The sequence below is a fragment of the Uloborus diversus genome, chromosome 6 (assembly GCF_026930045.1).
Source record: "Uloborus diversus isolate 005 chromosome 6, Udiv.v.3.1, whole genome shotgun sequence".
NCBI lineage: Eukaryota > Metazoa > Arthropoda > Arachnida > Araneae > Uloboridae > Uloborus > Uloborus diversus.
In genome coordinates, this window is record NC_072736.1 from 18,349,319 (window position 1) to 18,367,313 (window position 17,995).

Here is a 17,995-nt window from a genome sequence, read left to right on the forward strand (position 1 = left end):
GAGTGTACATATATCGTTTGAGTCGAAGTTTTACGTAAGTTCCAGCAGAGACAGAGAGAGAGAAAAAATCCTTTCTAATATATTTCTTGGCTTATTAGTTTTTATGGGGGTACAATTTATTTACAACTAATTGCTCTTTAACCCGGTAGCAGAAACGGCACTTACGCAGCGATGTGCGTCGCAGAAATCTAGGGAAAAATCTACAGATTGTTTCACAGTTGGGGAGAAAAACTTGGAAAGAAAAAAAGTCTTACCCTTCAGCTTTTGAACATTTGTTCCGTATTTTCTAGGATATAATCCACAAGTAGAGTGAACTTGAATTTGCTGATTTGGGTACATTTTGCAACCGTCCCCAGGGGCGCCTCGAACTTAAATTTTTGGGAGGGCGCAAATGGGATGGTTTTCTTTAGTCAAAAGTACTGTCATTGAAATGGATAGAATGAGCAAAAAAAAAAATTACATGGACCCAGAAAATACTTTCATTTTCTCAACAGTTTTTTTTTTAAATAAATTTTTTTAAATGTCCGATTTTTCAAACAAGGCGTGGTCTTTATGACATCACAAATGATGCAATTTGGCGCATCTTTCTACTACGTTAAACGTTATGATAATCAAGCAGCGAATTAAAATTGCGCTCTACGCTTGCTATCAACCATATCGTTGCCAATACACGTGATAAAGATGTGAATTAAATATTTTTTTCTGTGAATGGCAACATTGAATGGCATTTCATCATTTGTGATGTCACACGACAGAAGTGTAAACAATAAAAGCGCACTGATTTAAGTAATTTTTAAAAAATATTAAAATTGAATAAATTATTTAAAAAATGGTCAGATACTATGTTTTTAAGCATGCTCTTTCAGAAAAAAATACTTTTAAAATTTTGAAAACGACCCCATTTTAAATTTTCCAAATGGAACTCCCAATTTTGCCAAAAGATGATAATTTTTCAGAATCGTTAGACAAAATTTGACGAATTTTTTTTGGAAGGTCACAGTGACCTCCCATCGGGGAGCCCCTTCCATTTGTTAAAAATTTTGAAACAAAAGGTTTGTTGCTCCATTTTACCAAATTTTCAAATTCTTGAGAATAAAAATCATTTTTTCAAGTACTTTCATTCTTTCTTTTTTTTCATTTAAAGAGAATCAAGCACCTTTTTTAGGAGTGGGAGCTTTCCAATAAAGCGGGAGCCCTAAGCTATAGGTAATTTAACTTATAGGTAAATCCAGCACTGAAATACACCACAAATGATACAGTTACATAAGCATCTACTAACCAGAAATATTCTTAATGTGTATTTAATCTTTATGTAGATTCAATCATTATGTAGATTAAATCTTTTAGCAGAGTATTTTTAGAAAAACTGATAACTCGAGGCATATTTTACACGAAATTGGTTGTAGTAAGTATAAAATTTCCACCTACAGTTTAAAAAAAATTATAATATTTTAACAGCTCTTATTTTTAGTATTAGTAGTGTCCAAAACACATACTCGGCGCATCTAATAAATATATACTTCAAAAATTTTTCAAAAATTTTTTTTCTAATGAAAACAAAAGCGAAGTAAAACAGGAATTTCAAAAAACTATCGAAATTTAAATCTAATTTTAAGAGAGGACGTGATCAATTGACATTGAACGCTGATTATTACTTTTTATTTTTAAGTTATAGAAAGATACTAAAGTTAATGACAGAAGAACCAGGATGCAATAACTTAGATTTGTGAGCATGACGTGAGCTCAAAATAAGCAAATTTCCCAAAGACTTCCCTCTTTTACAAATAAACTAATTCGCTTTAGATTGCAGTGAACAATTTCTAAGAATAATAGTAAATTAAGAATAATAGTAACCTTGCAAGGGTGCTGTTCACATATCAAGATCTTACCTAAGAAAAGTAATAATCGCAGTAATAATAAGTTTTGAAACAATATCTGTTTGTTAAAAAGTTATTCTGCATTTTTTCTACAATGGATAAAAAGGGCATTTTAGACTAGACACACTTTTATAATATCTTTTCGGTTTTTTTAAATAATTTTCTATGATTTTTCGGAAAGATTTATTTCTCAATGGATAATGATTGCAATGATTATTGCGATTGCGATCTTTACATTTAAATTATAATGTAAACAAATAATAAGAACTTTTTTATTTATAAGTTCTATAATAACTCGAGGAGCATTTTTTTTTTTGGAATTTTTTTAAAAAGAAAAATTACAGAAATAAAAAGATGGGGGGGGGGGGGGGGAGGTATTTTTCCGGTTCGCATTTTAAAATTTTTTTATCGGTTTGCGGGTCAAAAACGGTTGAGAAATGCTATGTATGTGTGTTTTAAAGGGAGAGGGGGGGGGGTGTAACTTGTATAAGACTTTGTTTTAATACATTCCTAGTGTTTTTCTAAAGACTACGACAGCACTCAATCATACCCCCCTCCCCCCACACACATGGATTCGCTATTCGCTCATGCTCACAAAAGCGTAAAGACTAGCAGAGTTACAGAAAGCCTATCAAGTGCTTTTTCTTAAATTTCTATTTTCCGTCATATGACAATAAGTACACAAAACGTAATGTATTCGAAATTCCACGACTAATTAACCTGCTTATGATGATAGCTTTCTGGGTTTGCATGATGACGTGCAAATGAGGGTTACTTTTTTTTTTATTATGCTTATTTTGCGGAACCTGCGCATTATTAGGTGTAGCAGTATTTTCCTATGGCGATGGCGTGACGAACAGCTTTCATTTTTTCGGCTACGGTAAAAAGATAATGATTTAGGTCACGGAAATATCGACGATTCTCTTATTAAAATTTAAGGAATGCAACTTTTTTTTTTTTGACGATCCTTAGCGAAGAGTCTTTATTAATCAATAAATTTGTTTATTTGATCAACGGGGGTTGATGGAAAAGTAAGCAGTGACATGATAGATATATGCAAATCGTTATACGCTTACTAATACGTATACAACAGGCCCGGCTCTTGGTATAAATTACCCGAACATTCTTCTTCTTCATCAGCACAACAGCCTGGTGCAGGCCAAGGCTTTCTCCGTCTGCTTCCTCCAGGCGGTACGACACGTTGCCAGGTTTCTCCACCTGAACATTAGCGTCATGAAATATTGTTTAAAATTCCGGTTACAAAACTTCAATTTTGAAAATTTTCCGGGAGAAATTCCCCGAGCGCATCCTTATCCTTCCTTTAAATTCAAAAATGACTTAAATTTGTGTTATAAAGACTCCAGTTTGAGGGGAAAAAATCAGGAAGAGAATCCCCGTAAATAGCGTAAAACTGCGTTTTTAATTAAACTCCAATTTAGGAAAAAACAAATCCGGAGATCTTTTTTTTCTAAAGTACTCAAAGGAAATTCAAGACTGAGTTCTTACGATATCATCAGTTCAAAAAAAAAAAAAAAATTACTGGGAGAACCTGAACTTTCGAACACTTTTGTTCCTCAGTTAATAAAAGATAAAGTTTCAAAAGATTTTTAAAAAATATTTTAAACTTTGCAAAATTTCTGGGAGAGAGAGCTCCAAACTCCTTGCTCTAAGTTTGCTAAAGATGGCTTTAATTTGCGTTTTTAAGTCATCAGTTTAAGATCTTTTTCCGGGAAGAGCTTTCCTTACCCTTACATTACTAACTAGTGGTACCCGCACGACTTCGCCCGTAACAGAAAAATTAAAAGGTCTTTTGGTTCGCCTGTATTTACAAATAATGTATTGTGAATTTTCTCGTCAATTGGCTTGTACTCATGTTACGGTTACACGTTATGATAATTTCGTATCTCGCCAATTGGCTTGTGCCCATGTTACGGTTACACGTTATGGTAATTTCGTAATTTATGATAGTTTTTTTCTTAAAATTGAAATAGAAAAAGAACCACATCGAATTTTCGAAAAATCGCTTCGAGGTGCACACCCCCATGCTACATACTAACTTCGTGCCAAATTTCATGAAAATCGGCCGAACGGTTTAGGCGCTATGCGCGTCACAGACATCCTACAGATATCCTACAGACATCCAGACATCCTCCGGACAGAGATACATTCAGCTTTATTATTAGTAAAGAAGACAGTCCGAACTTTTTCGTTTGTATTATTTTTATTATTAATTCAGACTTTATTAAAAAATAATAATAAAAAGATTACGAGGTCAACCCTGGAAACTCCAAACGCTGACAAAAGTATAAAACGGCGTTATTAGAACTACATTTCCAAAATATTTACGCGATAGAACATTAGAAGCCTCCCCCCCTTCCGCTAGTCACTCGGGATAGATTAATATAGTCTTCAAATTCCTTCAAAAAACTTTTAAGCTCTTCCCCTAGTGGGGCTTAAAAGTGGGGCACTTATAAGCCCCACTCGCCGTCTCTTTCTGGAGGGATATGATTTCTCTGCTAATTAAAACCAAAATTTCTTTTAAAGTAAAACACGTGTTAAATTTTGTTATGTTTTCAAAATATATTTTTTTTCCCTCTTAAAAATTCCTACAATCACAAGGTTTTAATGTTTTTTAACGTAAGATAAACTTCTATTGAACTTTTAAAGTTGATTGGAATGTTCGAAATCGGTTCCATGATATTTTTTCTTGGTAACTATTTTCGTTCCCCCCCCCCTTTTTTTTCAGTATTTGAAATGGAAGGAATCTTTTTCTACTTTTGGTTTTTTATTCGCGTTTCACTTTTTAAAAAATTCAATGTGTTCTTTTTTCAAGTACGTGTTTGATCATAAGTTTCGGTATTATTTGGGACAATAAACCTTCAAAATACTAGCAAAATTTTCGGTTTTTCAACTTTTTGTTCTTCGTGACTGTGATTTGAACCCTTTGAAACTCTGTTGAATTTTTCGTGCTCACTTTAAGCCCACATAAGTTCCGATTTGTCATAGGAGGGGGGCTCAAGCCCCTAGAGTTCCTCCTGTTTTTACATAAATATTCTATTTTAAGGACATAAAAATTTTTCCACGACAGAAATTTTTGCACCAATCAACAGGTATGTTCTTTCCAACATAAGAACTTATTTATCTTTTTTTTTTTTTCAAATTTCTTTACAACTCGCTCTTTTATTCAAGCTCCAATCAAAGCAGTAGTTCCAATATTCACAAATTGGTACAATTATAAATCCCACCATTCTTATTGAATCCTCCTGTATTAGTGTAGCAAGTAATCTATGGCTGTAGTTCCCTAGTTACTCAATAGATGGAACCAGGGAAAAAAAAATGTTCTTAATAAATAGCTTAATTGGTGCCACCTATTGTGTTACTAGAGAACTAGAATGGTCGATCGCATGTAACACAAAACTAGTTATAAGTGTTGCAGGAAGACAGCTTTCCTATAACATGCTGGGCGCAGACAATAAAGAGTGTTGATGCTCTTGCACTAATTATGCACAAACAAAAAAAAAAAAAGTGTACTTTTCATCATTTTCCAATCTTTAAAAAAACTGCAACATTTCCAAATGGGTGGAAATCATTTTTCTTCTTTTTTTAGAATATATAAAATATCATAAAAATCGCTTTTAGAAAGCAATATGCAAAAGCAAATTTGAATCATTAATGTAGTTCAGTTAAAAAAAAAAAAAAAAAAAAAAAACTTGCAGTCCATCAAAAAAACTTTTTTTTACCCATTAGGTTTTGATTTACTTAAACAAGAAATATTTTTTAAAAATTTTATGATGCTGAAATTATAAGGATTCTTTTTTATGTACTTTCTCAGTAGAGACCATTGCTCCTCTTTAAAATTCTTGGAAAGTTCACGTGCCTCATGGCTGCTTTTAATTAAAAGAATAAAATTCCATAAAAAGGATATTGGTGGACTCAGCGATGTACAGTGAATCACCGTTGATACGTTTTTGAAGGGATTGTGAAGTGACTGAAAAGTGAGTTGCCCATTATGTTGACTCATTAGCGGATAGAATGCAAAGTTGGATTTCTAGAGTTTGAAATATGCTTTTTGAAATGAAAAGGTAATATGTTTAATCAACCAATTTTTCTTGAAAAATTGACAAAATGTGTTAAGCTGCACACATCCAGTTGGGTTGAGTGGAACTTAAAAGAACGACAACAAATTGTTAGCATTTGACTTTTCAGGTTTTGAAAATATGTAAGATAGGCTTTCTGTTTTATGAGTACAGTGATACATTTACACATACACACATTTTTCTTCCCTCTTTTTAAAAATTAATTCATATGGTGAAACTCTTAATTTTATTATTGCAAGATAAGAAGCAAATAAAATGATTTTCGTGCTTGTCATCCTATTTTTTTTAATTTGTTGTAATTTTAGCTTCATTACGCTACTGTAAAAAAATTGTTAGTTTTATTTATAAAATATAGTATTTTTTTGTTCACAACTGTATTGGATAATTAATAACTGATCTAAAGCATCATAAGTTCATGAAAGTTGTGTACGTTTTTTTTTTTTTTTACAAATGTCTAGTGAAATTTGAAACTATTATTTTGTGTTCACATTATTATAATCTTATAAAGAAAATTAGAAATTGTGTTTTTGTAAAAGAATTATGTAGAAAACTAAAATCCATAAATAAATTGCCGATCTAATGAAAAGTATATGTATTTTCTCAGTGGGATCAAGTATCCCCCATGAAGGGATCATGCATTCCTAGATGTGGGGATACATGATCTCTTTATGACATTTTTGAAAACAATTTTTTTACCAAAAAACTGTCTGTTTCATTTCAACTAAAAAAATACTGTCAGATAGAGGAAAAAATTACCTTTCTACACATACTTAAAAAAAAAAAAAACCCTGATAATTTGTAGCAGAAAAAAAAAAAAAAAAAATTGAAAACTAAAGTGGGGATCAAGTATCCCCAGTCTCCCCTAAACGAAATTTTTGTAACACATACTATTTTGAAGTTATACCAAGTTTAATTTTCATAAATGGTTAAGAACTTAAATTTTCAAATCAAATCTAAACATGTCCATTTATTTATATTTTGAATCTTAATGCAAATATAGTAATTATATACACTTTTGCATTAAATAAGAATAGAAATAGAACAGGTTTTATCATCGAGTAGAAAAATAAACCACACGTTATAAAAGAAAATGATGAAAAATTAACGTTTTCCTCTTTTGAAGAGGGAAATCCTCTTTAATTAAAAATCAACAATAATCTCTATTTGCATTCCATTTTCGTTTAATATATTCCTATATTTGATACCTTGATGAAAGCATTCACCTTGCTCATCACTCACCACTGCAAGGTAAGGAGGGAAACATCTAAGTGAGAATGCGAGAAATGTATCTTTAATGATAGTCTCCAACCCATTGTTTCATATTTTTGCAACAAGTTTTTCACTAAAAACTTGGCCTTTTTAGCTTTATGACTGACAAAAAATCCATGAATTATCACCTTTAGAGACAACCAAACCACTAAAAACTCGTCTGGTAAGTGCTAATTCCATATTGGCTACCAGTTTGTTTGACACTCTTGGCTTCCTTAAGAGGTTTTTTCACTTCCAGCTCAGTCACTTTCTAAGCCGGGCGGATGAGTGCTAATAAGCACGAAACTGCAGTCTTCAACTGGCATGACTGAGCTGGCGGTGTATTTCATGTACAAACCACTAGTTCTTTTTGGTCGAGATTTTTATCAAGTCATTGTTCTTCATAAGCTTTCTTATTTGTGGGCCGACAAAAATGCCTTTTCTTATTTAGCATCACTCAATTTGGGAAAAATACTTTTCAAATACAAAAATCCCCTGCCATTTTTATTCACAGCTTTGACAAAATTTTTGTCAAACCAAGTTTTATATGTAGGGGAGAAAGAATCACTTTCTTGCAGAGTGGGGATTAAAATGAAAAAATAAGTGTTGTCACTTCAGAAACTTACAGCAATTTTAATTGAAATAAAATATTCTATTAAAAAATAACTGTTGCAGATGATACTTTTCACAGTACAAACTAATAGGCTGTTTTACACTTCTAATAATTGAAATAAATATGAAATTAAGTTTTTTTTATCACATTAGAAATGAAGGTGCAAGAAAATATTATAGAGGCTATAGCAAAAGAAACGTGACGTGTTAGAAACCCTTATCAATGGGAAATTTTAGTTACAAATAATGAAGTAATTTAAAAAACGTGATCATATTCATGTTAGAAAAATCGTGTCGCACAGTGTTAGCTATGAACGCTTGTGATTCAAATAAAATGCTTTAAAAATAAACACAACGTCTTTATTCGTATGTTAAAGCCGGAGGTAATATTTGAGGAAATAAAATGAATTCTGACATTATGATAAAGATTAGAAAGTCCAGTCAGGTCAATGGTGGATCCAGAAATTGTTCAAGGAGGGGGCGGTTGATTGTTTAACGTACATACTCTAACTATATATCTTACTTACATACTTGGGGGGGGGGGGGGGGTATCTAAGTAAACTAAAACATAGAGATTTATCCGAGGAGGTCCTTAAACTTATTCCTTTCCGTTTCTGTTGAAAGAGGTATTCTAAAATTATGCTTCAAAACTTTGATTTCATAGTAGTTCTGGGAAATATTTTTGATTCCTTCCCCTCTTCACATGATTAAAGGTCGTTCCGATTGTACTCCTTTTGTACTTCAGTTTCGAAAAATTCTCGAAGGAAAGACACTGCACACATTCCTTCCCTTAAAATTTACCTGAGATGTTTATAATCAGGTGTTTAAGACTTAAATTTTGTAAAATTCCCGGAGGAAGGCCTCCAACCTCAGCAAAGATCATTTGAAATTGGGTTTTTAAAAATTCAATTCTGACACGTTTCTGGGAGGGAGATTCAAACTCCATTCCTTTAACGTCATCAAAGATGGCCTACATTAGTGTTTTAAAGCTTCAATTTAGAAAAATTGCTGAAGCAGTGTCCCTCTCAAGGAAGAGGCGAGTTTCCTCATTGCCCCTCCCTTGTTTCTGTCCTTAAGTAAGGTAAATTGGCACATTATCTAATAACAATAAGGCTTTAAACATTATGCTAGACAATCAGCAACTTTCATTTTGGCAGTGCTGTGTTAGTACAAATACTTTGGCGTTCTTAATAATAGCCTCTTCATGGTGCAGACTGGATAACGCCAGTTCTGTCACAGCCTTAAAAAAAACTTCAGTGGCAATATTGTTTTCGGCTATTTGGATTACAACCAAAATATTAAAGCAGTGAATCAAAGTATCAAAAATAAGATCAAGTTTTCAATGCTCAAACTCAGTATTGAAAACTTAAATACTGAAAGTAAACAGCATCACATATATATTTTTTTTGAACAATTTCAGTTTACAGCAGTTTTTTTTTGGAGATATAAGAGTTAAAATGTTATACCTTGAATCAGTTATATTGGATTAAATGACCCAAACAAGCTAATGGGGTGTACTGAGCCACAATACATGCAGGTGTTACAAGAAAAAGCAGTTTGCTTCAATAATTTACTTGGGAGTAACTCTTTTTTTTTTTTTTTTTTAAAACCTTTCTTAAAAAAAAAGTATTGATGAAAATATGACGTGAATTTAATATTTTAAGTTAAATGTTCACTTGAAATTCAAAAATGTACTTTTTAAATGCAAAAGCTCCCCCCCCCCTCTTTTTTCTAACATTGAAAAAAACATTTTAAGATAGTCATGAACATTGTAAGAATCGACATTTATTGCACACCATATGGCTGGAAAAACTTAATTATTCATTAATTTCAAAATATTTTTTAAATGCCCAGAATTCATCTAAAAAAAGAAAGGTGCTAAACCAGATTAACTTAAAGAAAAAAGCAATACAGTAAAACATCAACAACTGTTTAAGTACGAAACAATATTTTTTGAATTTATTGAACAGGCGAAAATTTTTACAAGATGGGAAAATTCTTCTACAAAGGTTTCGTCTTTGATATCATAGTCCTGAAAAAGTAAAAGTTATATTTTAGCGAAAAGATTGGAGATACATTTTCAGAATTAAAAAAACAGGCAATAGCATTTAACTTTAGGAAAAATGTACACAAAACCATACTAAGGCTATGCTACTAATAACAAGGAATGTCACAAAAACTGTAAAACAAAACATCCTCTTCTGCCGACTAACACTCAATATTATCTAATGCAGCATTTTCGAAATTTCTTTTTAGGGAACCTTAAAATTGTCCAAGTCCATAGGAACATGAATGTCGATTATCTAACAATTCTTTAAAATATTTTTTAGATTTGACACTTATATTAAATGATAATGAAAACAAAAAATTTACGTGAAGCAGTTTGATGGTAATGTTATAATGATAAAGTTCAGAAAAATATTGAGTAAAATGTGGATGAGCGAATAAAAATTATATAAAGCTATTTGAAAAAAAAAAGGATGAGTTGTGAAAAAGGTCAACTTAAGGTCTGGTTAATAAATTGCCAAACATCGGCTGGGCAGCGGACCAGCAGTAGTTTTGAAGGCAGCGGGTCATGACCCCCTTATGGCGTCGACAGTATTATCCATCCACATTGTGCTCAAATGCTTTATGAATAAAATGTAAACGATTGCAGTAATCATCTTAGTTCATTGTTTTTAAAAGTATATTATTAAAAGTAAATATATGACATAAATAAGGCAGTATAATTATAAAGTAGTTGAAATACTACTTCCTTTTGTGGGTTGTGAAGTTAATTAATAAAAGGTGCCTTATTCCTGACCAATTTTATCCTTTTTTTTGACCCTTAAGAAGTTTCAGAAGCTTTTCATACCCAATGACCTATACTCCCCCCTTCAGCATGAACCTCCCCCCCCTAAAATGGTAGTCTCTATCCATCCCGGCTTAAAGCCACATTGCATTGCATACCATGACAATTAACAAAATGTCTTACAATCAAATACTAGAGAGTTAGGGTAATAGAAATATAATCGAGCTCCTGAATTATACATAAACTTGATCTGCTTTAATTTATGCACCAACCATATTTTTTTCCATTTCAAAATGAGGTTACAAAACAAAGAAACTTACTGTGTTAAAGTCTTATTTCCTCCACTAAGAACAATATAAGGTGACTGTGTTTCTTTTTGTTTTGCTTGGAGCAACTTCACTGTATTTAGAGGTGTATCTGTGGAACTCATCTGCTTTAGTCTCTGCAAAAAGATGTTTGAAAATTTAAGCATATTCTATATAAGATAAACAATGAGATAGAAAGCGTAACATGAGAAATGGAGCAATACCATTGCGCTAAAAATAAATTGATAAGAACTAATAGCGTTTATACAGTACAAATTGCAAAACATTGCATACATGTGACATGTTGCACCATGTAATATTTAGCCATTTTTGTGCTTTATTTACAGCTGTTTTTATATTTTTAAAGTTTTACAATAGTTTCTTTTGAAACAGAAAGAAAATATGCAAGTTTTACAGATTCAATTTATTTTTTCCTTTAATAAATAGATCTGATTAATACAGAGTGATTCAAAAGTCAGTGGACAGTTGAAAACCTTATAAATTTACAGTTAAACGAAGAAACATGGGGTATTTTTGCTGATAATGAAAAGAGTGGGGTTAAAAAGACGTGAGAGCAATTTTATTGATTCTTGAAAAAACAAAAAGTTTATAAAAAACATGAAATACATGAATTATTAATGATACCTCTTGGCGTGAAATATTTAAAATAAAGAAATACCTTTGCACAAAAGAGTAAAAGTATGAAAGAAGCATTAAACAAGGAAATTTGCAGAAAGTTGTAGTCTGATGTTTCATGGCTATGAAAAACACTTTTTTTAAAGCAAAACAATGTGTGCTCACAGATGCCACGACATTCAACATAAGCTAAAAAAAAGTTCCCTGTAACTCCAGAACACATGTCCATCACTTTTGCAAAGTCCTGCTTTTTAAATGATGTGGTTTCTATTTGCAGGCGTGTATTTGTTTTATTAAATATTGGCGATAACAAATTTATAACCTACAAGTATTTTTCTCATAGCCACATCAAGGTGCCAACTACAGATAATAATGTACCAAAAAAAATTTAAAAAAATCTTTTAAATACATTTTGTATTTTATTTTAATAAGATAATTTTATTAACAATAAATAAATAAATAAATAAATTTTAAAGAATGCTGAAACTAAATGCTTAAAACAGCTTTTTTTCTCTCTATATTTATACAGGAAAACAGGAAGATAAAATTTTGCTTGACATTAAACTGAAACTGAAATTTTCTGACAATTTCTTTTAAATGCAGTTTTCAATTAATTATCAAAAGGAAAACTTAAAAAATAAATTATTTGAACATTTATGCTTTAAAAAAACAACTAGATTTTAAACAAAATTTAGTGATTAAATGAAATAAAAAAAACACAAGTTGAATTTGTTAAGTCTTTCAAGGCGTAACACTTCACAATAAAAACTACTAAAACTGCCCTTATATCTATATTAAATAAATACACATAATTTTAAAATAAGAGAAAATTTTCTATCTTACTGTATCCTGGTCCAATTTCTTCATTCTCTTATCTACTTTATTCTTGCCAGGACCTTTGCCATGAAATTTATGAGAAAGATAACGAAATGCTTCTTTTGCTGTCAAGAGTCTACCGCTGTCATCGATATATTCTAATTTCACATCTGGTTTATAATTGTTCTTATCTTTAAATTCTTGCACAGGACCAGTATACCTGTCCCTCTTACCAAACTTATCATCCTCACTGAAATTTCAAGGTCACAAATTAAGAGAATTAAATCCTTTGAAACATAAAATAATATATAATAAACATTTTAATTATCAAACCAAAAACATACTTTTATTCATGCAAAAATTGTTTTCACTGATGGGAAGTCAAAAAATTTTCAATCATCAAAATATCATTCCTAATTAAAACACTACCACTAAACTAAATTTAATTTTTCCATTTTGTCAATGGCATCAATATTTTGATAATCTTTTTAGCATGCTTTATTAACAGAAATAACATTTAATTTTTGAGATTAAACCTGTTTATGTTAAAATTGTTTTTAAATAGTTTTAAAATATTGTTGTTAAGCTATGAATTGTAAGTTTCCTTACAAGATGAGACAGTGAAGGCTAAAAAATCATTTTAAAGACTTCATAGGGTAATGAAGAAATACTGTTCCAACTATCAAATCATTCAGGTTTTTAGGAGAAAGGAAATTTTTTTTGTTGTCTCAACTACATATTTAAAACTATCGAGAGGACGGCATGATTTGTTTTTCCAGAAAAAAAATATTGATATACAATTCCAATAAATATTGAGGGAGATTTGACCGAGTCCGATGTTGGAGGATTAGTTTTCACAACTTTCATTTTCCAGACATATGCAATTGAAATATAGCATATAATGGCACATTCAATGCCATAAATCTCAGTAGTTAACTATTCAAGGCTTATGAGACTTTCTGGTAGTCATTTTTTCACTCTTAAATAGCATATTAGTTTTCAATTCCTATATTAAGCTCAATGTCAGTGAATGAAGCAGTCCTGATTTGTTTCTAACATTAAAAGGTGCATAAAAATGTTTCAGATTCCGTCTGATACATCAAGATTTAAGCCACTGAAATGTACCATTAAATGCTATATTTTAAAAAGTGGAAAGTTGCAAAAAATTAGAACACCATCATATTCCACATCCTCGATTCATATAAGATCCGTGTTTCAAATATTTTTCTTGAAATACAAGTTTATGACTGTCTCCTTGTTAGAATATATTTTACTTAAATTCAACAGTTGAATACAGTCAAACTCACATATAATGAGCCCTGATTTAATAAGAACCCATATTTAGCAAGGGAATAAGAAATGTTTGGTTGGTTTAATGATAAGTCTATGGGAGCATAACTTGCTTTTAACAAGCAAACCCTGCTTAAAATGAGCAACATTTTTGTGATCCAAAAAATTTCTATTGACTTCTAGCTTTGCCTATTCTTTCTTGGAAAAATTCCTTTAAAATTAGGAAGACAACCAAAAGTCAGTGATGACTGATGGAAAATACCAGTCATAAACCCAGTGAGCAAGTGATTAGCTCACCCCCTTTTTTTTCAATTTGGGGTGGGGTAAAGAATTATTTGAAAATTTAATACTTGTTGATACCATTTTTATCACTTTTTAGTTCAAATTCAAACTAATGCAGATGAAAAAAAATAATGAAGCTGAAAAATGAGTAGAATTTGAAGCAGAACCACCCTCAACATACGCAATGACTTTTGATGTGCAAGAAACCTTTTTTTGAAACCAGGGCTGCAAATGACGATGTTTTTGGGGCTGTGAGTATTTCTCGAAAACAATAGCATAAGATATAGACAATGAGACAGTTCAAAGCAAATTAACAAATTTCTTTGAACTGCAAAAAAAAAAAAAAAAAAAGCAAGTACGTATGAATGAGTATTTTTGATTTTTTGCATGAACTCTTTTTTTACAAGCCCCTTGGTTATAATGAGCAAACATCAAGGTCCCTTCGCTCTCGTTATAAGTGAGTTCTACTGTATTCTGTTTATCTACCAAAAAGTGCTGCTGTGCTCCTTCAGCTAGACTAGTTTTCCAGGTTGTGTATGAACTCTTTTTTTACAAGCTCCCTGGTTATAACGAGCAAACATCAAGGTCCCTTTGTTCTCGTTTTAAGTGAGTTTGACTGTTTTCTGTTTATCTATCAGAAAGTGCTGTTGTGCTCCTTTAGCTAGACTAGTTTTCCAGGTAGTCTATGAAATGTGGATAACTGCAGCTACCTAGATGTTTTTAAGCTTTAAGTATTGTGTTGCTTGAATAAGGAGAAAAAAAAGGGGAAGGGGATTAAAATCAATTTAACAAACATTATGGCTTGAAACAAACACATGCAATTGAATGAAGGTCACAAAATTTATTCAATATCATTTCCACAAACAAGTGAAATGATACTCTAGCTCAGGGGTTTCTAACTTTTAAGTATTCAAGGACTGCAACTAAAACCAAAGGTTTGGTGGCAGGCTGCAATATATATAAAGAGGAGGGGAGACTGGAGCATTGTAATAAATAAGGCAAAATGCAAAAAAGAAAAAAAAAAAACCTTTGCCAAAATGATATGAAACGCTCTATGGAAAAATGGAGATGGTCATCATTAAACTACCAAAACTGATGTCTACACCAAGCTCTGTCATGAAGTCTCACCTGCTTCATGTATGATACATCTCAATTTTGGAAGTGCATTTTATAATTAGTAAAAAATGATATGGTTCGTTTCGTAAATTAACAGCATTTGAAACGGATGTGGAATTTCCTAAAAACTATTATTCCAGCATACTAACATGAATTTGATGATTTTTCCGGACAGGCTTAGTGGACCACATGCAAAATGCAGGCCTCTAGCTCTTAATCAGATCTATCCTATTAAAGTGATGTAGCTCCTGGAGCTAACATTAACATTTGAATAAAGTACTTAAAAAGAGAAAGAGCAATAACTTACTAGAATTTCTCTTCTATGGTGTAGGACTGTGCTTGCAATTGGCTGGTCTTCGGGGCATTACCTCCTTTTTTTGAGTCTTTATCTAAATAACCTAAGGTCAAAAATATAAAAAGAACACTTTAGATTTGTTGAAACAGACTTTAAGAGTAAAAAAAAAATAGCGAAATAAATTTTTACATCCTTAAACAAAAACAAAATTAGATGGAAAATTGGCCTGATTTTTAATTTCATATTTGTGAATTAAGCTAAATGCATACAGTAAATCTTCTCTAGAGCGACCACCCCCCGTTCCACGAAAAAGTGGTGGATAAGAGAGGTGGCTGCTCAAAGAAGTGTCAACTTAAAATCCCTAAAAGAATTTCCCCAAAAATAGTACTTTTCTCCACTACACTCTACCTCTTAGCTTTAGCCTCTTAGCCTTAGGTTTCACTGTTTGGGTGGTGCCCCCTCCCCCCCCCCCCAAAAAAAGTACTGTAAATTTATAAATTTTATAAAATAAAGAAATATAAAAGTTAATTGTCTTTGCTTTTTATTGAGTACTGCATCATAAAAGTACAACTACCTAAGCATTTTTTGAACTTTTTGTAAAATATAAACGAATTTAAGATTAGTGACAATAGTCTCTCTAGAAAAGTTTCTCATCTGACTTCTCTACACACCTAGATGCTTGAAAACTTCCCAATCTTTACAAATTTTAATATTCAGAATTTTATTAATTTCAGTTTTCTATAACCAAAAACGTCAGCTTAATTCCTTTCCGAATTTCCTTTCTTGTAAAACTCAATCTATCCTCTGCTCCAACGTTTAAGTTACTTGTTTATTAGACATGTTTCAAGTATTTGCACTAGCTTAGACAAGAATTTTAGCTGAAGTGCAATGTCATTCTTCCTGTACCCCCCTTAAATTCACAACAAATGTGCTCAACTATGGTTAGAGAGACCCAAGGGATTACGAGCAATGTGTCTTTCCACTTGTCACCCCCTTACTTACACCTGTTGCCAATCAGTAAGCAATGCGTTAAGGTCGACTGACCAGTTTGGAATGTATATTTCTTTTTTGTAGTAAAATTATGCAAGAAAGTTTTTGGACAAAGGGCCAGCGGGTGGTCTTTCATAGAGGGTTGACTAGGGTTGGCTGGTCCCTTCTAGAAGACTTTTAACATTGATTAGATGGAGGAAAAACCAGTGCTTTGAAAAATTGGTCGTTAATGGAGGCGGTCGCTTATATAGAAGTTTTGCTGTGTGTGTATATATATATATATATATATATATATATATAAGATACAATATTCACAATGAAAATTAATAGCTTCCATTTCCATGCATTTATAGATTCAGTTATAAAGGCTGATGCATTGATGTTTAAAAATATTTTTCATTTACTTTGAAACCAAAATTTTAGATATAATAAATAAATAGAACAAATGAATAGACAAGCAAACCTTTCTTTGTGGCAAGTTTCAAAGCTCCAGCAATACCTAAAGTAATATCAGGTTCTTCTTCAAGAATGGGTTCATTTTCTCTCATCTAAAACAAAAGAAATGAAAGTTACCTAAAATATTCTAAAAATTTTTGGAATCTTTTAAGATATAGCTGTGTAACATATTAAAACAAAGTTTTTTTCATGTCTGTGTGAGTTTTTGTGGTAAAAACAATAAACTGTGCAACATCATAAAATTACAAGCCAGGTTCATGCTCATAATATTCTGCACTCATCAAAAAAATTCCTATTTTTAACTAGCAAACATGAGAATTGGTTAAGTGCTTTTTATTTTCCTTCCTAATTTTTAAAAATTTAAAATGCCCTAAAAATAATTTTCAAATTTTATGGAATTGTTAAATTAAATAAATCAAAATGCTCAGTTAGAAAATAATAAATCTATTTTTGCAACGTTAAATTATCAACACTTATATTTTTTATCACAACAAAAGATTCCTTGATGTCTCTTCAAAACCAAGAAAATTAAATTATCATATAGTCAATAAAACTGCACAAAAAAAAGTGACTGCGAGTATTTCAAAATATTGCCCAGGTATCAGTTGCTGATTTGTTGTCTTCGTTGATTTAGCTTAGGAAATGCAATGTTTGCTGTTTATTCCTTGTAGGCATGATTTTAAAAATATTAATTAACACTAGAAAGATGAAGGGGTCTGCATAGCCTTTCCCAGATTGTTGTTCAATAAAATGAACAATAACTAACTGAGCATAATGGAACTTTTTGATTTTTTTACAATATGACACAAATTGAGTTCTCATTTCATTTTTAGTCATTAATCTCAAAGCAGTGTAAACATTGAACCTTGTACTTAGAAAGATGGAAGGTGCCACAGTAACCTCTGAGGTATTAGTATAAAACCAGAAAAAAAAAAAATCCTTTCTCAAGCTCAATGTAGCATGAAAAACAGCTATTCACTCCATTTCCACTTTTACCTCCCTCTTTTGCAGCCATATGGAAATCCTAATGTGAAATACCACCGACTGCCGTCAGTCAAAGAGTAGGTTCTGCTCTTCAAAAGAGAAATGAACTCGTTATCTTTCAGCATATAGAGATAACATTATTAGTGAACATTATTATTAATTCAGCTTTTACATAGTCATAAGAAAAGATGCGAGCGTCA

General features: G+C 31.5%; 1 protein-coding gene across 1 annotated transcript in view; it reads right to left on the bottom strand.

The window, feature by feature from the left end:
• Positions 1–9,766: 9,766 nt before the first annotated feature.
• The window catches only part of LOC129223963 (U4/U6.U5 tri-snRNP-associated protein 1-like), a 59,509-nt gene continuing 51,280 nt past the window's right edge, over positions 9,767–17,995 (bottom strand). The window contains exons 17-21 of the mRNA XM_054858347.1: positions 16,819–16,903; positions 15,378–15,468; positions 12,410–12,632; positions 10,946–11,067; positions 9,767–9,866 (exon numbers count right to left, since the gene is read on the bottom strand). Of these exons, the coding sequence (XP_054714322.1) occupies positions 9,836–9,866; positions 10,946–11,067; positions 12,410–12,632; positions 15,378–15,468; positions 16,819–16,903 (552 nt within the window). The 3' untranslated portion in view covers positions 9,767–9,835. The remainder of the gene's footprint in view (positions 9,867–10,945; positions 11,068–12,409; positions 12,633–15,377; positions 15,469–16,818; positions 16,904–17,995) is intronic.